At 43.1% G+C, this 24,002-nt stretch overlaps 1 protein-coding gene across 15 annotated transcripts in view; it reads right to left on the bottom strand.

Annotated features, from left to right (window-relative positions):
* DOCK9 (dedicator of cytokinesis 9) overlaps positions 1 to 24,002 on the bottom strand; it is a 255,830-nt gene that overhangs the window by 199,720 nt on the left and 32,108 nt on the right. For 7 of the 15 annotated variants that reach the window (XM_056555640.1, XM_056555635.1, XM_056555646.1 and 4 more), the window contains exon 1: positions 10,485 to 11,026. The exons of 6 other annotated variants lie outside the window; for them this stretch is intronic. In XM_056555640.1, the coding sequence (XP_056411615.1) occupies positions 10,485 to 10,643 (159 nt within the window). In that variant the 5' untranslated portion in view covers positions 10,644 to 11,026. Of the gene's footprint in view, positions 1 to 10,484; positions 11,035 to 24,002 lie in introns of those variants that run through there. 2 more of the 15 variants (XM_056555643.1, XM_056555649.1) reach the window with 2 other exon arrangements.

Below are 24,002 nucleotides of genomic sequence, written 5' to 3' on the forward strand. Positions count from 1 at the left end.
ACGATGCCAAAGAACACAATAAGAGGAGTAAACAATAAATCTTATTATGGTAGGTTCACACATAACTAATCTGCTGCGGGTTGCAACAACAGAAAATCTGCAGCAGATTTTAATAGGAGAATCCACAAATGTGCCAATATTGCGGATTTTCCTCTGACCCAAAATACTCTGCGGATTTAGTTACTGTGTTTGAACCTACCCTAAAGGTGAATCTAACATGGCAAAACATGTTGCCCAATGGATCCTAACAACAAAATATGAAACGTAAGCCAACGTGGATTGGGGAAACAAAAAACAAACAAAAAATCACCAAAGCCAAATGGTATTCATGTATGTGAAGTCTAGTGCAGGTCTAACTTTTTTTTTTTTCCAAATAACCTTTGGAGCTGTTTAAGTATGCATTGAACCTAGTTACCAATTGATCTGTGAAATATGTAGTTATACCTTGAGTAAAATATTATTCTTAAATACAATATTTAGAATTGCCTGATTGGTTCATTTACTAAGGCCCTATTCACATCTCATTTTTGCCGTCTGTTTTTTTCTTTATTACGACTGGTAACCAACTGGTAAAAAGGCCAACGTATACCAGGACTAGGGACCGACCGATATCGATTTTTTTAGGGCCGATACCGATAATCTGTGGAGGTTTAGGCCGATAATTTATACCGATATTCTGCCCCCCCCCCCCCCCCCCTGAAGCTGCTGCAGATCATTGATTTAAAGTGGGCGCTTTAAATCAATGAACTGTAGCGGCTTTTGCGGTGCCATAGACCGCCTCCGCCACTTGCTTCTCTCCCCCTGCCTGTATAAAGCCCCCCTGACTTATAATACCCCCTGTCCTGTGCCCCTCATATATAATGCCCCATGTACTGTCCACCTCACATATAATGCCCCCTGAGGGTGCAGAACAGGGGGCATTATATATGTGAGGGGCACAGGACATGGGGCATTATATATGAGGGGCACATGTCAGGGGGCATTATATGTGGGGGCACATGATGGGGGCATTGTATGTGAGGAACACCGGACATGGGGCATTATATGTGGGGGTTGCAGGACAGGGGGTATTATTTATGAGGGGCACATGACGGGGGGGGGGATTATATGTGGGGGCACATGACAGCCCACTCCTGTCATGTGCCCATATAATGCCCCCCTGACTTATAATACCCCCTGTCCTGTGCCCCTCACATATATTGCCCCATCCAGTGCCCCTCACATATAATGCCCCATGTCCTGCCCCCTCAGGGGGCATTATATGTGAGGGTACAGGACAGAGGGTATTATAAGTCAGGGGGACTGTCATGTGCCCCCACATACAATCCCCCCCTGTCCTGTGTTCCTCACATATAATACCCCCCTGATATGTGCCCCTCACTTATAATATGCCCGTCCATCCATACAGCGCCCGAGCAGTGCTCACCTTTCTCACACTGCTACGTTCTTGTACTGTGAGCGAGAGCTGCAGGGACGTGATCTCAGGGCGCCGGCGCGATGATGTGATGTCATCACCCCGGCCTCCTGTGGATGGCGTCCCCGCGGCTCTCACTCACAGTACAAGAATGAAGCAGCGTGAGAAAGGTGAGGGAGCTATCAGCTGTCAGGCAATTGCTCCGCACTGCAAAACAAGGCGTGCGCAGGAATCGCGGGACTTCAGTCCCGGCCTGAAGTTCAGGGCCAGGACTGAAGTTCCGCGATTCGTGCGCACGCATGTTTTGCACATTATCGGCAGGTTAGAAGCAGATACCGATAACGTAAAAAAATGTGAATATCGGCCGATAAAATCGGCCTTGCCGATAATCGGTCGATCCCTAACCAGGACATACTCATGACAGGTTCTTTGACTTTAACAGGCCAAAAGTAGGCTACTAGTTTGACTCCAAATTGTGGTCCACTAAGCCTTTAATGCAGACACATACAAAAATATACATTTGGGAAATAGACAAACCATGGTCAATGAATAGTAGATTACTTTAGGTCTACTTAAGTCAATGGGCCTGTCATGAATAAACACCAGTATGCCAATGTATGGTGATGAATGACAGAAAACAAGATTTGAATGGGACCATAAACCATATACCCCATAATGCAACCTGACGGGAAAACTCAAGAATTTACCGCCACTTCTTGTAAAGGGAATACCCCAGAATGTTCAGAAACTACTATCAATTACAGATAAATGTCGACAGTAGGGTTATTTTCACACTGAGAAATTCTGCATGGACAAATTTCGGGCAGAGATTTTGAGTGCAGCCAGAACTATGACTGCATAGACCATGCGCTGTTCCAACTGACGGCAATGCAGTCTATGTGAAAATCGCTGAAAGAATTAACGTGTTCATTCTTTTAATGGAAAATCCACAGTGGAATCCCACTGACAACAATAACTGACTGCTGCAAAGCAAAAGCCACCCAGATTTTCCAAGGAAAATGCTTAAAGTGAACTGTCTATAAATCTATAAATACACATATTATACAAGTAAAAAAGCTAAATACAATAAATTCTATAGATATGTCTAGTAGGCTTATGCCTAAAATAAAAACAAAGACACAAAACTCCACCACCATTTATACTGTGTTAAACAAATAGATCTAATAGCAGTTTTTTTCATGTGAAATTTATTTTCTGGCTCCTCCTATTACCGTAAATAAGGCTATTTCCATCACTTCTCTGGCTTTATTGGAAAGAAATCCCTATGCATCCTCAGAAGAGAACCACCACTGGAGGTCCATCCATCACGCTTAGCCACAAGCATGGCATTTCTCTGCAAACTGCAATATGATCCATCAAAGTATCCAATATATCAGACTCCTCAACATCCTCCATTACACAGCTAGTTACAGAAATGCCTCTCTAGCAATGAACTTGACCTCCCATTCAAGGTTCTGGAGGCTTGGGATTTCATATCATGCTTCATGGTCTTCAGAAATTTGAACTCCTTGTGTAGGTCGGATATGTAGCACCAAAAGGAGAATTGGATCCAGGCTGAGGAAAATCTTCCCAATTCAGGGGCCATAATAGGTTTCATAAATGAGCCCAATAGTAATAGACAAGGATGGGATACAATCTTGTCATTTGTAAGAAACAAAGCACCCCCTACCTTCAAAGAAAAAAAAAAGAAAGAAAAGCAAATCTTCAATTCAGCTTTTCACTCTATATAGGCAGCTTCTGCAGGAAGCCATGTTGTGGGTCTCTAGGAAAGGGCCTTTCAGAAGGCAGTAACCTAATGATCAATGATTAGCTGCTCATTCATGATCCGGCCCCAGTGGTTATTCCTGGAGGAATCCTTGTCTGGTCGGACATTTCCCTTGGAGGTGTGTACTTACAAGGAAGTCACCAGAGAGACGCACCCTGTCCACCAGAAGAGCTGCTTGCCACTAAATAGGGAACCACCTCTATGACAACTGAAAGATGGGATGTGGTCGTCTTCATGTCCCCTATAAATACCTCATAAATAAGGTAAGTTGTTGTTGCACACAGGTGGAAGTTACCTTGAGGTGAATGCTGACAAAGTGGAGTGTGACTTGCATCAAAAATTCGTGAAATCTAAACTTTGGGCGACTGTTGTGTCATATTATGTCATTAAGCAATTGACAATTATTAGATATAATGTCGTCAAAGTTGCTGTGTAGCCTTTTAGCTTAAAGGGAACCTTTGATCAGGTAACGCTGCTCGAACCACAGGTAGCATGAAACAGAAACCGGTTCTTTTATACCAATTGTCTAGGATTTACTTTCAGACGCTGCATCATTTAAAAGGAATCAGTTTAAAAATAGTCTGGAAACAAGGCTGAGGAGGTCCCGCTGGCATCTCTTCACCGATATCTAGACAGACTGATAGGTCTCTTCCTAATAGCAAATAGAAATCTATTGATTAAGCCTGGCTGGGACCGCACCAGTGACTTCAGACTGCTCCCAGATGGTGTTCGGCTAGATTTATAAAATGTTGCAGAGTTTTACAGTAGACTATAGACTCCAATAATAAGGGAGCCTGGACCATAGTACCCTTTAAGAAGAAGGGAAGGGGTTATGTTTTAGGGATGGCAAACATTTTATGTTAAGAATTTATTGAAAAATTGGGCTACAACCAAGCAAAATGTACAGAGGATAGCCCATGATCGTATAGTTGGGTCAGCAGGGAACCAAGATGTATTAATGTCATGTATAAATGTATCAAGTAGAGGCGATTATTCTGTAACGTCATTTTTTTGGGACAGTTAGATGAAAAAGGTGAATCCATTCAGCTATCTGTACTTTGGCTCAAGGGTATTTAGTCTAAGGGTACATTCACACGGTAAACAGATTAAAAATTTTACATGGACCTACAGGAATATACCGTATTTATCGGGGTATACCACGCACCGGCCTATAACACGCACCCTCATTTTACCAAGGATATTTGGGAAAAAAAGTTTTTTACCCAAATATCCATGGTAAAATGAGGGTGCGTGTGTGCACGCGTATACCCCGATACACCCCCAGGAAAGGCAGGGGGAGAGAGGCAGTCACTGCCCGCTTCTCTCCCCCTGCCTTTCCTGGGGTCTAGAGCCCTGCTGCCGGCCCTTCTCTCCCCCCCTGGCTATCGGCACCGCTGCCCGTTCTGTCCCCCTGACTATCGGTGCCGGCGTCCCATTGCAGGGCTCTAGACCCCAGGAAAGGCAGGGGGGAGAGAAGTGGGAAGCGACGACCTCTCACCCCCTGCCTTTCCTGGGGGTGTATCGGCGTATAACACGCACATAGACTTTAGGCTAAAAATTTTAGCCTAAAAAGTGCGTGTTATACGCCGATAAATACGGTACTTTTTTTATATTTCCATCCACAGAGAGCTTGTTTTTTGCGCGATCAATTGTACTTTGTAATGACATTACTTATTTTACCATAAAATGTACGGCAAACCCAAATTAATATTTGTTTGAGGAAATTTAAATGAAAACTGCAATTTAACTAATTTTGAGGGTTTAGTTTTCAAGCTGTACACTTTACGGTAAAAGTCACATGTTTTCTTTATTTTGTGGGTCTATACAATTAAAAGGTTACCCATGTTTACATACTTTTCTATTATTGTACTGCTCTTGCAAAATCAGAAATATTATATATTTTTTCTTTTACAAAATAAGGCATCAGCACGATCGCCGGGACCTGCCGTGCATGACACGTGCACCACTCTGGTGCTCTGGGCATGTACAGGATGCAAATGTACGTCCTGGTGCGTGAAGTACCAGCGCATCAGGATGTATATTTAAGTCCATTGTCGTTAAGGGGTTGAAGCGGACTTTTCAGCAGGAAAACAGGAGTGTACCCAAGTCCGCTCTAGCACTAGGATAATATGTTAATATGTAAACAAGCTTTAAAGGGGTATTCCAGGATTTTTTTTTTTTTATTTCACTATGCTACAGGGGCTATAAAGTTAGTGTAGTTCATAATATAGTGTCTGTACCTGTGTGACAGTTTTCTCACAATTCTTCTGTGATTTTCACCCCAATATTAACCCCTTAACGACCACGTAAATGTACATCCTGGTTTGGCGGGACTTCGCGCACCAGGACGTACATTTACGTCCTGTGTATGACCGCGGGCATCGGAACAGTGCTCATGTCATACACGGCAGGTTTCGGCTGCTATCAGCAGCCGGGGACCCGCCGGTAATGGCCGACATCCGCGATCGCGCGGATGTCCACCATTAACCCCTAAGATGCTGTGATGAATACAGATCACGGCATCTGCGGCAGTGCAGTACTTTAAATGGAATGATCGGCGCTGCCGCGGCGATCTGATCTTCCGGCATGGCGGCCGGAGGTCCCCTCACCTGGCTCCGGCTGTCTCCCGGGGTCTTCTGCTCTGGTCTGAGATCGAGCAGACCAGAGCAGAAGATCACAGATAATACTGATCAGTGCTATGTCCTATGCATAGCAATGAACAGTATTAGCAATCAAATGATTGCTATAGATAGTCCCCTATGGGGACATAAAAAGTGTTAAAAAAAAAAAAAGTTGAAAAATGTAAGAAAAAAAAAAAAGTAAAAAATCCCCTCCCCCAATAAAAATGAAAATTGTCAGTTTTTCCCATTTTACCACAAAAATTTATTTATTTTCTTTTAAACATATTTGGTATCGCCGCGGGCGTAAATGTCCGATCTATCAAAATATAATGTTGATGATCCCGTACGTTGAATGGCGTAAACATAAAAATTTTTTTTAAAAGTCAAAAAAATGCTGCTTTTGGTAACCTTTCATTAGACATTTTTTTTTATAAAAAATGTTCTAAAAGTTTTATATATGCAAATGTAGTATCAATAAAAAGTACAGATGATGGCGCAAAAAATTAGCCCTCATACGGCCCTATATATACGGAAAAGTGAAAAAGATAAAGGTGGTCAAAATAGGGCAATTTTAGATTACTGATTTCGTACAATAAGTTTTTGATTTTTTTTTTAACCCCTTAAGGACCGGGGGTTTTTGCTCTTTAATTTTTTCCTCCTTACCTTTAAAAAATCATAACTCTTAAAATTTTGCACCTAAAAATCTGTATTATGGCTTATTTTTGGCGCCACCAATTCTACTTTGTAATGTGGTCAGTCATTTTACCCAAAAATCTACGCCGAAACGGGAAAAAAAAAATCATCGTGTGACAAAATTGAAAAAATACAGCCATTTTGTAAATTATGAGGGCTTCCGTTTCTACGTAGTACATTTTTCGGTAAAAATGACACCTTATCTTTATTCTCTAGGTCCATATGGTTAAAATGATACCCTACTTGTATAGGTTTGATTTTGTATTACTTCAGAAAAAAATCATAACTACATGCAGGAAAATTTATACGTTTAAAATTGTCATTTTCTGACCCCTATAACTTTTTTATTTTTCCGTGTTCAGGGCGCTATGAGGGTTCATTTTTTGCGCCGTGATCTGAAGTTTTTGTTGGTACCATTTTTGCATTGATCTGACTTTTTGATCGCTTTTTATTCATCTTTTCATGATATAAAAAGTGACCAAAAATACGCTATTTTGGACTTTGGAATTTTTTTGCGCGTACGCCATTGACCGTGCGGTTTAATTAGTGGTATATTTTTTTAATTCGGACATTTCCGCACGCGGCGATACCACATATGTTTATTTTTGTTTTTATATTGGAAATGCCGGGTGATTCAAACTTTTATTAGGGGAAGGGATAATTCAAAAGGGTTTATGATTTTTTTACACTTTTCTTTTGCAATATTATAGCCCCCATAGGGGGCTATAATATAGCATTTACTGATCTTTAACAGTGTTCAATGCATCTTCATAGGGATGCAATGATCAGTGTTTTCGGCGAGTAATTGCTCAAGCCTGGATCTCAGGCGATCGGACTGCAGGAAGGAAGGCAAGAGACCTTCCTCCTGTAGTACAGCTGTTCGGGATGCCGCGATTTCACCGCGGCGATCCCGAACAGCTCCCTGAGTTAACCGGCACTTTTTACTTTCACTTTCAGCCGCGTGGCTCAGCTTTGAGCGCGCGGCTAAAGGGTTAATAGCGCGCGGCACCGCGATCAGTGCCGCACGCTATTAGCGGCGGGTCCCGGCTTCACTATGACGCCGGGCCCGCCGTGATATGATGCGGGGTCACCGTGGGACCCCGCGTTATATCACGGGATCGGGACGTACTCCTACGTCCTTGGTCCTTAAGGAGTTAAGCGGTACAAAAATATAAAAGTATCTAGCCATGGGTATGATTTTAATCATATTGACCCACAGAATAAAGAACACATGTCATTTTTACCGTAAAGTCAAAACCCTGCAAAAGTGTGGTTTTCATTAAAATTTCCTCCCTAAAAAATTTTTTTTTTTTTGGGGGGGTTCGCCGTACATTTTATGGTAAAATGAGAGGTTTCATTAAAAAGTACAATTAGTCACGCAAAAAACAAGCCCTTGTACGGGTCTGTAGATGGAAATATAAAAGAGTTACGGATTTTAGAAGGCGAGGAGGAAAAAATTTTAACGCAAAAATAAAACTGGCCTGGTCCTTAAAGGGGTATTCCGCCCCTGGCATCTTATCCCCTATCCAAAGGATAGGGGATAAGATGTTAGATCGCCGCGGTCCCACTGCTGGGGACCCTGGGGATCGCCGCTGCGGCACCCCGCCATCATTATTGCACAGAGCAAGTTCGCTCTGTGCGTAATGACGGGCGATACAGGGGCCGGAGCAGCGTGATGTCATGGCTCCGCCCCTCATGACATCACGGCCCGTCCCCTTAATGCAAGTCTATGGCAGGGGGCGTGACGACCGCCACGCCCCCTTCCCATAGACTTGTATTGATGGGGCGGAGCCGTGACATAACGATGCTCCGGCCCCTGTATTGCCCGTAATTACGTGCAGAGCGATCTCGCTCTGCGCAGTAATGATAGCGGGGTGCTGCAGCGGCGATCCCTGGGGTCCCCAGCAGCGGGACCCCGGCGATCTGACATCTTATCCCCTATCCTTTGGATAGGGGATAAGATGTCTAGGGGCGGAGTACCCCTTTAAGGTTAAAATGGGCTTGGTCCTTAAGGGGTTAATATTTAACAGCATACAAAATGTCTGTCTCAGATTTTTGCCAGGTTGCAGTGCGGCCGAGACCTGACTCACTAGTCAGCTGCTTCAATGAGTGGAGTGATCGCCTGGTGGGAGAGAGATCAATCTGCAACTAATGCAACAGCTGTAGGCACCCTGATTGAAAACCAGGAGTCTTTTGAATGGATGCAGCTCATTTATGTTTCAATGGCTGGGGTGTGTAGGAGGGAGTAATTATGGGATTTGTAGGCAAAAAGAAGAAAAGTCAAACAGGAAATACCAGTTCATAAAAAGCTAGCCACAGTGTTATGATAATCTCACAACATAGCCATTTAGCCCCAAGACAAGTGCAGATCCTTCCTAAGCATGTCCATTACTGTCTGCCAGGCACATACTAAAATCACCTTATGGTGGATAACCCCTTTAAGAGTCCAGGAACGTACCTCAGCATGGCAAGTGCTCAGTGGTAGCCAGTCCATGGCCACACCCACTTCTACACCTTCCATACCTTTGATTGATAGTGGGCATGGAAGCATTAAATAACAGTAAATAGTAGGGCTAATTCTAGACACTTACTGTGCTGGGGAAAGCCAACTGGGCACCTGAGCCTCATTTACATAATAACAAAAAGGCTTATAGGTCACCACTAGAAAGAACTATTAAAATATATATACACATATATTATATATATATATTATATATATATAATATATATATATATATATATATATATATATATATATATATATATATATATATATATATATATATATATATATTCCCAGGACCATGACAACCAGTCCTACCTGGCATCAACCTATTTACACCCCTGTTTTCCTGCTGACAGGTCCCCTTTACATACTAAGAATATGTTAATATCATAGGTTACTACTGGTCCAGTCATAGACTAGTCATTGTTCAATCAATGTTATCGTGGTTAAGAAGAAATCCCATATGGGAACATACATGTGTTGCAATGCGTATAGATCTGAAAGGATTTTTTTTTTTTTTTTACATAGAAATTGATTCCAATTGTTACAGATAACTGGCAATGTGTGCCACTTCATCAACTGGAAAATATCACCGCCATATGACATGTGTAACGCCAGCATATAGCCGAATTGGTGGAATATAACGATAAAGATCACATTACAGTCAGTCTATAGCAATACAACCACATGCTACATTACAACAATTATGCCGCAAGAAAGAAACCTTTACAGAGCGTCTGAGTAGACACATGGAGGTAGTCATTCATCATACAGCCAGGGGCATAGAATGTGACTTTCCTTTAATAATTGTGGTAATGAAGCTCCCATCGCACAGAATGACATGATGAATGGCTGCTATGAGGAGCCCCAGCCCAACGAAATACAAGTGTGAAGATGGTGCTTACGTGCCAGCCTCACGCCTTCTATTACACCATACCCTGCATGTATGACAGCACCGGAGGATGGTATAACCCAGGGTTTCCCAACCAGGGTGCCTCCAGCTGTTGCAAAACTACAACTCCCAGCATGCTCGGACAGCCGAAGGCTGTCCGAGCATGCTGGGAGTTGTAGTTTTGCAACAGCTGGAGGCACCCTGGTTGGGAAACCCTGGTATAACCCATCACCTTAATATACATTAAAAGAAGAGCAGGCGGAGGTGATAATATACCAGCACAAGAAAAAAAAAATCCCAGAGAAGAAAAAAAACAAAAACCCTATTGTTATCGGAGACATTAAGAATGCATAAAAGGTAAAAAGCAGATTTATCATGCTGGGACTTGTAGTTTTGCAACAGCTGGAGGCACCCTGGTTGGGAAACACTGGTATAACCTATCCCCTTAATACACATTAAAAGAAGAGCAGGCGGCGGTGATAATATACCAGCACAAGAAACCCTATTATTGTTATCGGAGACACATTAAGAATGCATAAAGGTAAAAGCAGGTAATAAGCCCCCATATTTACCAGAGATGAATGAGTAAAGCCGGAGTCCTCCCGTGACAGGCTCTGTGCGGTATACTCGAGAGCATTATTTTCTCCCTGCTGTTTGCAGATATAGGCACAGTTTCTTTCCAAGACTGTGCAAATGCTTTTAAAAAGGATGACACTGGTAGTGCAACCCATTCCCAGCGGCTCCGGGTCAGCGCTCCTAGCATCCCCGGCTCCATTTGCAGAGTGCCTTCCCGTGACTCCCAGTGACAGTCTCCATCTGCATCCCTTCTGAGGAGATGCCTACTCTACACACAGCATCGACTGAGCAAGGGACGGGAGGCGGAGGAGAGAAAAAGCTCAAACACAGGGATAATGATGCTGCGTTCTATTTGGACCTAGATATTTGCTCCAATTCCCAGCGCGCTCCTTAAGACTGCCTCCGGCGATGCCAAAGATGAAGAGAGGAAGAAAAAAAAAGGAGCAGTCACGGATGCTGACAGCTAGAGTGAATCTTTAAGCAGCTCACAAATAGAGCTCTCCCATAATGCCTTGCACTCCTACACTAGCAGAAGCCTTTTTTTTTTTCATTCCTGACCTAAATTTACTTTTTGATGTTTAATACTACATTAAAGGTTGTAAGAGGAAAGCGAAATTCTAAAGGGGCTGGAGAGAGGCAGTCATCCCCGTCACTATGGAAACGTGACCCTGCCCTGGAAATGGTTTTCTGACAGCTAGTCACTGGGGAGCTGCGGAGTGACAGAGGCATCCTAGGTCTCCTCCTATAGCCCTGGTACACTAACACGGGGCACTGGCATGCGATGCCAAGCATGGCTGAGTGGCTATATAGTTCACATCATGCAAGTGTCTACAAGACACTGACAATTCTGCAATCATTTACATCAACGGTAAAGGAGGTTTTTCCTGGTTTGGTTTCCAGCATTTTAAGGGTTTTCTGGGCTGTCAAAAATGCCAGGGGAGGGATAAAACAAAGAAACAAAAAACTTGTCCCACTGCTCATTCCAGGAGCCCTAATAACGTCCCCCTGTACCGTACACAGGACGCTGCAGCCAATCACTGGTGTAGAACGGGCTGCAGCATCTCTTGTACAGTGTACATGAAGGTCACTGATGCACTTATGCAAATGAAGGGGAATCTTTTTTTAATTTTTTTATTTACCCCCTCCCAAGCTCTGCCCCAGGGCAAATTTGACAATGCTCTTAAAGGAGATCTGTAGTGCAATATAACTTATCCCCTATGTGAAGGATAGGGGATAAGTTATAGATCGCGGGGGGGGGGGGGGTCCGATCGCTGGTGCAAGAGCAGTATGATGGAAAGGGGGCGTTCCGACACGCACCCTCCATGTACCCCGTAGAGATACATGTACTCTCTACAGACACCTCTTCAGGAACTGTTCGGAGCAAGAGAGGTTTGTTATAGGGATTCTCCTGCTCTGGACAGTTCCTGACATGGACATATTGGACATAGTAGTATACAGCCGCTAATAAGTACTGGAAGGATTAATATTTTTTTTATGGGAGTAATTTACAAATCTAATGACCCAGCCCATTTTCCCCTTTAGGAACCGGCCATTTTTTGCACATCTGACCACTGTCACTTTAAGCATTAATAACTCTCGGATGCTTTTACCTTTCATTCTGATTCAGAGAATCATTTTTCGTGACATATTCTACTTTATGTTAGTGGTAAAATTTTGTCGATACTTGCATCATTTCTTGGTGAAAAATTCCAAAATTTAATGAAAAAATTTAAAATGTTGCATTTTTTTAACTTTGAAGCTCTCTGCTTATAAGGAAAATGAATATTTCAAATAAATTATATATTGATTGACATATACAATATGTCTACTTTATGTTTGCATCATAAAGTTGACATGTTTTTACTTTTGGAAGACATCAGAGGGCTTCAAAGTATAGCAGCAGTTTTCCAATTTTTCACAAAATTTTCAAAATCTAAATTTTTCAGGGACCAAGTTCTGTTTTGAAATGGATTTGAAGGGCCTTCTTATTAGAAATACCCCATAAATGACCCCATTATAAAAACTGTACCCCTCAAAGTATTCAAACTGACAATTCAAAAGGTTTGTTAACCCTTTAGGTGTTTCACTGGAATAGCAGCAAATTGAAGGAGAAAATTCAAAATCTTCATTTTTTACACTGGCATGTTCTTGTAGACCCAGTTTATTAATTTTTACAAGCGGTAAAAGGAGAGAAATCTTCCTAAAATGTGTAACCCAATTTCTCTCCAGTAAGGAAATACCTCATATGTGTATGTCAAGTGTTCGGCGGGCGCAGTAGAGGGCTCAAAAGGGAAGGAGCGACAGTGGGATTTTGGAGAGTGAGTTTTTCTGAAATGGTTTTAGGGGCATGTCACATTTAGAAAGCCCCTATGGTGCCAGAACAGCAAAAAAAAAAAAAAAAAAAAAAAAAAAAAAAAAAAAAAACACATGGCATACTATTTTGGAAACTACACCCCTCAAGGCACGTAAAAAGGGGTCCAGTGAGCCTTAACACCCCACAGGTGTTTGACGACTTTTCGTTAAAGTTGGATGTGAAAATGATTTATTTTTTTTCCACTAAAATGCTAGTTTTCCCTCAAATTTTAAATTTTTACAAGGGGTAATAGGACAAAATGCCCCCCAAAATTTGAAACCCCATCTCTTCTGAGTATGGAAATACCCCATGTGTGGACGTCAAGTGCTCTGCTGGCGCACTACAATGCTCAGAAGAGAAGGAGCGCCATTGAGCTTTTGGGAAAAAAATTGTTTGGAATGGAAGTCAGGGACCATGTGCATTTACAAAGCCCCCCGTGGTGCCAAAACAGTGGACCCCCCCCCCACATGTGACCCTATTTTGGAAACAACACCCCTCACAGAATTTACTAAGGGGTGCAGTGAGTATTTACACCCCACTGGCATTTGACAGTTTTGGGGTACAATGAAAATTACTTGTTTTAGGGTAAACAGAAAAATAATAATAGGTGGCACACTGGGCCACAGATTTTATAAAAATGGGGGGGGGGGGTAAATTAACTAAGAACAAACAGTGGCATGTGATGTGGTACAAGGGGGTTAAGAGGGATCAATTTAATATTGCAGGAATGTGTGAATATAAATTTTAAAACATGGGATGCCCTGTCCAGGCTGAGTTGGACAGGTCTCGCACTGGTACGTAGTGTCCCTGCAGATCCCTCTGTTATAACAGACCCTGCCTCTCTTTTGGGTCCTCCCCTTCTTCCCAGTGTGAGGGATTTCACTGGGGAAATGTTGCCCTGGCACAATCCGTGAGGACTCGTTGGAAGTGCTGGGGCCTGCATTTTCCTGGTCCCCAAATATCCAGTTCCTTATGACCACCTCCTACAGTGCCGCATGCTACTATACCACGTGAAGCGCAAGGCATTTGAATAGGGGGACGCTCGTATAGATATTGTCCAGGTAGAGGTGGTATCCCTGGTCTAGGTGGTATCCCTGGGGTGCACCAAATCCCATACTATCTTGCCAGTGATTCCCAGGACAGGGGGGCACTCTGGGGGTTCAATTGATGATTCTTTCCCCTTGTATACACAGAACCTGTATGTGTATCCTGATGCACTTTCACAGAGCTTGTACATCTTCACGCCATACCTTGCCCTTTTGCTGGGCAGGTACTGGCAGAATTGTAGCCTGCCCCTGAAGTGCACCAGGGACTCATCAATTGATATTTCCCTCTCTGGGACATATGCCGCCTGTAACATGGCATTTAGATGGTCTATAAGGGGCCTAATTTTATATAGATGATCATAGCTAGGGTGGTCTCTAGGTGGACAAGCAGCATTATCTGTATAAGGGTGCGTTCACACGGAGTAATTCAAGAGGAATTTACTCGAGTAATTCCTCTTGAATTCTCCGCTCCAAATTAATGCCTTTCTCCTCTGCCCATTTACTTCAATGTTATTTCCGCTGTCCTGTTCACAATGCGGAAATTCTGCTAGCAGAATTCCAATGCTGAATTCCGTTCCGCCAGAAGAAAGAACATGTTCATTCTTCAAGCGGAATCCGCTAGCAGAAATCAATTGAAGTCAATGATAAAAAATAAAAATTCAGCCTGACATCGTTTTCACGCGCAATTTGCCTGGAAATGGCTGAAAAACCATTCACTTCTTTCTCCCCCATGTCCGCGCACAATTTTGCACAAAATTTTGACAACAATGGGAAAGGGGTGACTATTTTTTTTGCATTTTTTTATTAAATTTTTTTTTTTTTTGTAACGGGTGACAGGAAAGGGTTAACTATTTTTTTTTACTTTTATAACAAGGGGATGACAACAACAGGAACAGTGACAAGGGGCGACGATCTCTGGGAACAAGAGGCGATTATCACAGGTGACACGGGCGACGGCTGATTGATATTGAAAAATTATGAGCATGCCACAGCTTCCACAGGGGACACGGGCGACGATAACAGGTGACAGGGGGTGACGATCACAGAGGATCACAGCATGCCACAGCTACCACAGAGGACACAGGCGACAGACTCTGGGGACAAGGGGCGATGATCACGGACTCTGGTGATAGCGGACGGCTGATTTATATTGAAAAATACTAATCAGCAAGCCACAGCTATCACAGGGCGACAAGGGGCGAAGGTCTCAGGGGGCGATGAGGGGGAGTGATCACTGGAGGATGATCAAAAGACGGGAGGGGGGGTGTAATATAGCGTGATGTGGGTGATAATATGGTGGTTTATAGCACTTTTTTTGACTTTATAAAGCTGATCTGCCGTGAAAACAGCAGGTCAGTCCGCAGCACATCTTCTCTTCTCACTCTCCTCTGACAGACTGACCGTCAACAGCGCGATCACTGAGCCAGAACAGTCCAGCCACATGATCTGCGCTCTGATTGGTCAGTCTGTCAGAGGACAGTCAATCAGAGCGATTGCGGGGCGGGATCGCTCTGATTGGTCCCTCTGCCTGTCGCAGCGATCCCCTGCTGCCGAAAGCTGAGGAGATCGCCGCGGCTTCACTGTGCAGAGCCATTCAGTGAAGCTTTTAATATAGGACGCATGCATATACCCAGTTACGCAAACCTGTCGGCAGCTGGGACGTATGTACATGTCCTGTAGCGGGAAGGGGTTAAAGCTTTCTGTAATAAAAAGCTACACTAACCCCAAACATCGCTCCTTTAAGAGACAAGTACAGGATCTGCTACACATTTCAATATAACTAAAGCTGCATTTGCTGTACATCTTCGAAATACATAAACTTTTCTAATTTACTTTTTTTTTTTTTATAGAAATCATGGCTTATAATAACACCACTAGGTGCCCCCATACTAGGGATCAACCGATATCGTTTTTTTAGGGCCGATACCGATAATCGGTGGAGGTTAGGGCCGATAGCCGATAACTTATACCGATATTCCGGTATAAGTTATCGGCTATTTATCACCCTGCGACACCGCTGCAGATAATTGATTTAAAGCGGGCGCTTTAAATCAATGATCTGCAGTGGCTTTTGCGGGGCCACAGGCCGCCGCTGCCCGCTTCTCTCCCCTACCTGTCAGGATGGTCCGGGCCTTCCTTCCTGTAGTGTCCGGGGGCGTTCCGGGTGAAAAGTGACCCGGTCCGGGCTGTCCTTCTCCGGCGGTCATCTTCTCCACTCCCGGCAGGCTCCGGCCTAGTACGCTGCATAGACGCCGCTGCGCAGTGACGCCCGTGCGCAGCGATGCGCCTGACGTCACGGCGTAGCGGCGACTATGCAGCGTACTAGGCCGGAGCCTGCCCAGAGTGGAGAAGATGACCGCCGGAGAAGAAGGACAGCCCGGACCGGTTCACTCTTCACCTGGAACGCCCCCGGACACTACAGGAAGGAAGGAAGGATGGATGGCCCGGACCGCCCCCATTACGGATAAGTTTAATTTTTTTATTGACTCGGATGGTGGGGGAGGGGCCCGACCGGTATAGAGGTATGGGCAAAAATGCATACCGGTATACCGCCCAGCACTACGGTGGGGGGGTGGCCGTCGCGGTGCGGTGGGGGCGGGGCATTATCGGCTTATCGGCAAGGTAATTGCCGATACCGATAATGCCAAAAATAGTGATTATCGGCCGATAACATCAGCCATACCGATAATCGGTCGATCCCTACCCCATTCTACCAAGAACATAATCCTGTCCAGCTGCAGCATCATCTTTGTCCAAGCTGAAACACAGGCTGGAACTAAGTCCAGTAAGTGAGGGTCGAACTAGCACTCCTCTGTGCTCACTCCTGTCCTATCAGTCTGCAGTATAAAAACAGAGAGGAGGGGGTTAAAGGGTACTCCGGTGGAAACTTTTATTTTATTTATTTATTTATTTTATAATTAACTGGTGCCAACAAGTTAAACTGCTTTGTAAGTTACTTCTATAAAAAAAATCTTAAACCTTCTTGGTCTCATCAGCTGCTGAATACTACAGAGGAAATTATTTTCTTTTCTGTCTGTCCACAGTGCTCTCTGCTGACACCTCTGTCCATTTTAGGAACTGCCCAGAGCAGCATAGGTTTGCTATGGGCATTTCCTCCTACTTTGTACAATTCCTGACATGGACAGAGGTGTCAGCAGAGAGCACTGTGGCCAGACAGAAAATAAAATAATTTCCTCTGTAGTATAAAGCAGCTGATAAATACTGAAAGGATTAAGATTTTTTAATAGAAGTAATTTACAAATCTGTTTAACTTTTTGGCACCAGTTGATTTAAAAAAAAGTTTTCCACCAGAGTTCCCCTTTAACTCCTTCAGGACGAAGGGCGTACCCGGTCCCGGTGTTTAAAACTGGGTCACGCCGTGACCCCGCATCACACCGGGTTGGTCCCGGCGGCTAACAATAGCCGGGACACCGGGCTAATAGCGTGCAGCACCGATTGTTGTGCCGCGCGCTATTAACCCTTCAGACACGGCTATCAAAGTTGACCGCCGCGTCTGAAAGTGAAAGTAAACGCTTCCCAGCAGCTCAGTCGGGCTGATCGGGACTATCGCATTAAAATCGTGATGTCCCGATCAGCTAGGACGCGAGCGGAGACCCCACTTACCTTGCTCAGTCGTGTCCATTCAGCGTTTGATTGCTCCAAGCCTGAGCTACAGGCTTGAGCAATGGAGCCCCTATCTCACTGATCCATGCAAAGCTATGGCTTTGCAGGGATCAGCATAAGAGATCAGTGTGTGCAGTGTTATAGCTCCCATAGGAAAAAAGTGAAGAAAAAAAAAAGTTAACAAAAAAGTCATTTAACCCCTTCCCTAATAAAAGTCTGAATTCCCCCCCCCCCCCCCCCCTTTTCCCATAAAAAAAAAAGCGTGTAGATAAAAATAAACATATATGGTATCGCTGAGTGCGGAAATGTCCGAACTATAAAAATATATTGTTAATTAAACTGCACTGTCAATGGCGTACGCGCAAAAAAATTCCAAAGTCCAAAATAGCTTATTTTTGGTCACTTTTTATATCATAAAAAATGAATAAAAAGCGATCACAAAGTCTGATCAATACAAAAATGGTACCGATAAAAACTTCAGATCACTTTGCAAAAAATGAGCCCTCATACCGGCCCCTATGCAGAAAAATAAAAAAGTTATAGGGGTTAGAAGATTTGAATTTTTAACAAATTTTCCTGCATGTAGTTATGATTTTTTCCCCAAGTAGGACAATATCCAACCTATATAAGTAGGGTATCATTTTAACCGTATGGACCTACAGAATAGAGATAAGGTATAATTTTTACCGAAAAATGTACTTTGTAGAAACGGAAGCCCCCAAAAGTTACAAAATGAAATTTTCTCTTCAATTTTGTCGCACAATTAATTTTTTTTTCCATTTCGCCGTGGATTTTTGGGTAAAATGACTAATGTCACTGCAAAGTAAAATTGGTGGCACAAAAAATAAGCCATCATATGGAATTTTATGTGCAAAATTGAAAGCGTTATTTTTAGAAGGTGATGAGGAAAAAATGAAAATGCAAAAACGGAAAAACCCTGCGTCCTTAAGGGGTTAAACAGCAGACTGCAGTGATCGGATGAAGAGACCCAGAACAGCACAGCAGACTCAGAGAGGAAGTGAATATACGGTGAGTAAGGGTGGGCTCAGCGCTTGCCTGGGACACACCCCTTTCTGAGCAGTGGATGTCAGAATGAGTGAGCTGCATAACAGAGGGATCTGTGAGCCAAATACAGAAGCTAGACTAAATAAAATACATCTAAATAACCTGCATGACCTAGTGAGTGAATACATAAACCTTATTTTTTTTCTACGATATGACAGGTATGCTTTAAAATATTCTCCATAAAATTTTATGAAAAATGATCGCTACCAACTAACTTGGAACAATAAGAATGATTGTGTTCACATTGTTACTCGCCAACATGCCCATCCAATAGGTATACACTTCTCCAATGTATAGACAAAGCTACTGCAGATATAAGTAGAACGACAGCCAGTGGGGGACTAATACACGAGGAGTCACACAACTTACAACTCCGCAGAATAACTATACTAAATACCCTTGAAAAAGGGCAATGCTGCAGAAGAGTGGAAAGCAATAAAAAATAAATAAATAAATAAAAAGCACACCGCTTGAACACTTCTTCGGCCTCCTTGCGTGCTGTGAACTACAATTGTTCATTAGCATTTTGTCACTTTCATGGTGGATGGACTCAAGTTCTGCCTTTAAATACCCTGGAAATCGCTATCATCGAGCAAACGGATATGATACTTAGTGCAGACATTACTATATCCCTTCAAAACTTCAAACACAAGACAATAAGAGGAAACAAGGAACCATTAGTGGGGTCTGTCCTGGAATTCCCCAGTCCCTATGTTCTTGAAGAAGCATTGGCACCTGAAGGGATTATCCAGAAATAGAAAAAAAAGAGCTAACTTCTTCCAAAAACAGCACCATCCTGGCCCTCAGGTTGTGTGCGGTATTCCTTGGCTTGGCTTCATTTACTTCAACCGAACCGAGCTGCAATACCACACACAACCTGACAACAAGAATGGCGCTGTTTTCTATATTTCTGACCACAGACAACCCCTAGAACAGTGTTTCCCAACCAGCGTGCCTCCAGCTGTTGCAAAACTACAATTCCCAGCATGCCCGGACAGCCTTTGGCTGTCCGGGCATGTTGGGAGTTGTAGTTTTGCAACAGCTGGAGGCACACTGGTTGGGAAACACTGCCCTAGAGGGATAAGCAGTTCAAGCTCCACAAGTCTCATTCCTGGACAGGTAAACTGAAATAAGAAACCGATCGCTGTATAAAGAACTGTAGGAGATCTATCTACAGTTCTCACTTGTGAACATCTATGCCACATTTTGAACTGATTATTATGCTGAATATACCTTCCTATAAGTCAGTGTTTCCCAACCAGCGTGCCTCCAGCTGTGGCAAAACAACAACTCCCAACATGTCTTTTTCTATCCTGGGAGTTGTCCTTTTGCAACAGCTGGAGGCACAATGGTTGGGAAACACTGCGCTAAGTAATAAATGTGTATTTTACTAACATAATACGTTAAGAGGACTGTACAAGGCATGCAGAACTCTTTACCTTCATAGTGGAGGCTTAGTTGGCATATTTATTAGGTGTATAGCTATTGCCACCTAGTGGACGTTTAAGGGCACTGCCCATGTGTCACACGCTTCATTCCGAGTGGCAGCCTCACAGTGTGTATACTCGTGCTACTTTATTAAATTATTTGACTATGGTTCAAATAAGAGATGAGCAAACTTACAGTAAATTCGATTTGTCACGAACTTCTCGGCTCGGCAGTTGATGACTTATCCTGCATAAATGAGTTCAGCTTTCAGGTGCTCTGGTGGGCTGGAAAAGGTGGATACAGTCCTAGGAAATATTCTCCTAGGAATGTATCCACCTTTTCCAGCCCACCGGAGCACCTGAAAGCTGAACTAAGTTATGCAGGATAAGTCATCAACAGCCGAGCCGAGAAGTTCGTGACGAATCAAATTTACTGTAAGTTCGCTCATCTCTAGTTGAAATGAACAAAATTTGGATCAGACAAAATAATGTTCATTAATGAAAAGTTAGTAATTAGCAAACCCTTGAATCAGCTCGTAGTCCTGGTAACTCCCTAGAGCAGTGGTCTTCAACCTGCGGACCTCCAGATGTTGCAAAACTACAACTCCCAGCATGCCCGGACAGCCGTTGGCCGGGCATGCTGGGAGTTATAGTTTTGCAACATCTGGAGGTCTGCAGGTTGGAGACCACTGCTCTAGAGCAATATTTCCGAACAAGGATAGTTTTCCAACAGCAGGAGGCACCCTGGTTGGGAAATACTGGCCTAAAGAAAGTAGACTATCATAGTGAGCAACCATTTTAATCTGCTTAAGAGCAGAATGCTGCTCAATGGGTCATCCCTATTGAAATATGTACCCGGGATATAAAAAAATAAAAATAATTGAAAAACAAATCCGAAGTATACACAATAATCCTATCTACTGTTAGTACTGTTGGTTCTGACGCTTCTCATCCTGCTGTAACTATTTTTATGTATTGACCCAAGAGCACCCAATTACACTTGAACCCCCCTGAATAAGTCAAAAGCAATGTGAAATAAATGAGAAAAGCCAATAAAAAGGCACAGACTGACTTCATTGACCAAAACTGATTGAGTCGCCTCGTAGGCCCAAAATGATATTACAGATCCTAAAACTAAAAGCGATTCCATTTCATAGAGGGGCACTTGTGAGCACTCGGCCGCTGGGCGTTCAGATACACAGCATGGCGCTGAGAAGTCATTTATCACACATAGGAAACTGCACTGAGGGATTCTCGAATACTCAAAAGTACTTACAGGAATGGTCAAAACTGTGGATTATAAAGATATAACATTTGTTATTGTTGTTTTAGTTCATTAATAAATAGAATACAATTTAAGGCTTCGTTTACACCGCTGTTGTGCTCCGATAAAGGGAGCTCTGTCACTCACAGAATTTTTTTCTCTGCTCAACAACCCAAATATTCCGTATGGACCCTATTTAAGTCAATGGGATCTGTTGGGACCTGGCGGTGTGAACTTACGCAAAAAAAAAAAATGTTTCGAAAAAAAAAAAAAAAAAAATGTATGTATATATTGTTGTCTGGTGAGCCACCAATAACCACAAGAATGGAGGTAGGTTGTTCTCCAAAGTGAGTGAAGTACTCTGTTTGGCAATCCTATGGGGCCAATGTTCTGATTGTTGGGTTGTTGGGGGTCTCTGTGGTCAGATTACAGGGTAGTATGGGGGGGGGTGAGATTGCAGGGGGAGGGAGGCCCTTACATGGTGGCTTACTATTCTGTACCTTAGGAGGGGAATACTATGGGGAGCTTTATGAAAACCTGTGTTGAGGAGGAGTGGTGCGGTTGTCCATAACAATTAATCAGATCGCTTCTTCAATATTTCAGAGACCACTCTTCCTTTACACGTTTTGATTTATCTACCCCTGTGTGTTTGTGTAGGGGCAGGCTCTATGATGTCAGTGTCCTAATAGGTCATTTAGATAGTATTGGTGTGACTAAGGCCCCTTTCACACTACAGGTATCAATCATCCTGTAAAAAACCTCCGTCACTACTCCCGGCAAAAAGTCCTGAAAATGGCAGTCAAAAAATCCCATTCATATCAATGGGATTTTTTTGAACATCCTTTTGCATCAGGTTTGTACGCTTTTACTAATGTCCGTTATTTTTGCCGGCACAAAAGACGGTGCATGCACTAATTTTTGGACAATATCAGGTTTTGAAAAAAAAACATTAAAAATAACAAATGATGGTCATCAGTTATCATCCATTATTACCAATTATTGCATCCGTTTTTTTCCATCAGTTATTGTAAAATAATGGCAGTAAAAAAGCAGGATGATAAAAGGGGCCTAAGCTGTATTACCAGGAATTGCTCATATATAGACGTAGGGCTCTTTTTAATAGCAGTTATAAATTACGCAACAAAAAATGAACACAGAGAAGGAGAGTTATCGAAACCGGTGTCGTGGAAGAGTTATGCATGTGCCCACAGCAACCAATCAGATCGCTTTTTTTGTTTTCCAGAGGCCTTTTCAAAATGTAAAAAGCGATCCAATTGGTTGCCATTGGCAACTGGTCAACTTTCTATCTGCACAGTTATACAGATAAATCTCCCTTATTATACATTACTATCACACCTTCAAATCGCTGCTCAGGGAAACGCCAAATGGAATAAAGGATTCCCGCAAAAGCATGTCTAAAAGCGTTTAATACAAAAGGAGAATTCCAGGCAGTGCTTTCATTCCTTTCTAATGTTTTCCTTTACTAAAAAGCCACTTCCTGCTAGGAAGAGATTAGTGCCTGCATTAACACTGGAGGAATGGAGGGCCCAGCTACCACTTCCGCTATCTAACTTCCTGCAGCAGAATGGACGGGAATCTGTCTGCTTCAATAACATTAAGAGGATTTGTGAATGGGGAAAAGAGTCCAACGAAGATCTAAAATAGATGTGCTATATCCCCTAGAAATCACATATATTATATTTCAGATCATTGGGTAGGTTAAAGCGTACCAGTCAGATCCAACAAAAATAATAGATATTATTATATATTATATTTTTAATATATCACTCAGTACCTAATCCTGACCATGTACATCTAAATTTTGATGTGTCTAGCACATTTATTTATTTTTTATTACACTTTTAATTGAGCTCACTAGTCTGAATTCCTCTCAAAGGGAGGGGGCGTGGCCTCACTGTGCAGGTCTCCGCCCCCTCCCTCAGTATGCTGTCGGCTCACATCTCCCCTAACATTAGCCAAACTACAATTCCCAGCTTGTCCTCACTGACAGTAGTGGGACACAAGCTGATAGTGGGAGGATCTTTCCTTCAGCTGTGAGACCTGCGCTACCAGCTGTCAATCAAGGAAGTGTGTCCATGACATAGGTGATTATACATGGACATAGCAGAACTAGTATGGGTCCAAGCAGACAAAGGGGGGGGGGGGGGAGCAGTTGTTTGACTGGCTTTTTTCAGTATGAAATACTTAACATTTTCTAATGAAAGCAATTGCAAAACATATTGGTTTACAACATATCAAACAGTGCTCTGACAGTGCCCATTTAAGTGGGCAGAATTTCAAGGAGTTCCCTTATTATACATTAGGACGTACAAATTTGTGTTTTTGGCTATAAGTAAAATTCCTCCTAATTCGTACATGTCATTGTGTCTGTCTACATCAGTGTTTCCCAGCCAGATTGCCTCCAGCTGTTGCAAAACTACAACTCACAGCTGGAGGCACCCTGGTTGGGAAACACTACTCTAAAAGATCAGCCCAAGGGGTTGGTGCAAATGATTCAAGATTCTCCTACCCCAGGACATGGTAGAGGGGCACGAAGGCTGTCCAGGCATGCTGGGAGTTGTAGTTTTGCAACAACTGGGGGTGCCCTGGTTGGGAAACACTGGTCTACATACACTCACATGTCACATATGTACCAGAACAAGAGACCAAAGTCTGAGGCCCAGATGTCAGGGTCAACACATGCCCATACTTGGTGCATTACTGCTAATATTTCC

The sequence above is a fragment of the Hyla sarda genome, chromosome 2 (assembly GCF_029499605.1).
Source record: "Hyla sarda isolate aHylSar1 chromosome 2, aHylSar1.hap1, whole genome shotgun sequence".
NCBI classification, from domain to species: domain Eukaryota; kingdom Metazoa; phylum Chordata; class Amphibia; order Anura; family Hylidae; genus Hyla; species Hyla sarda.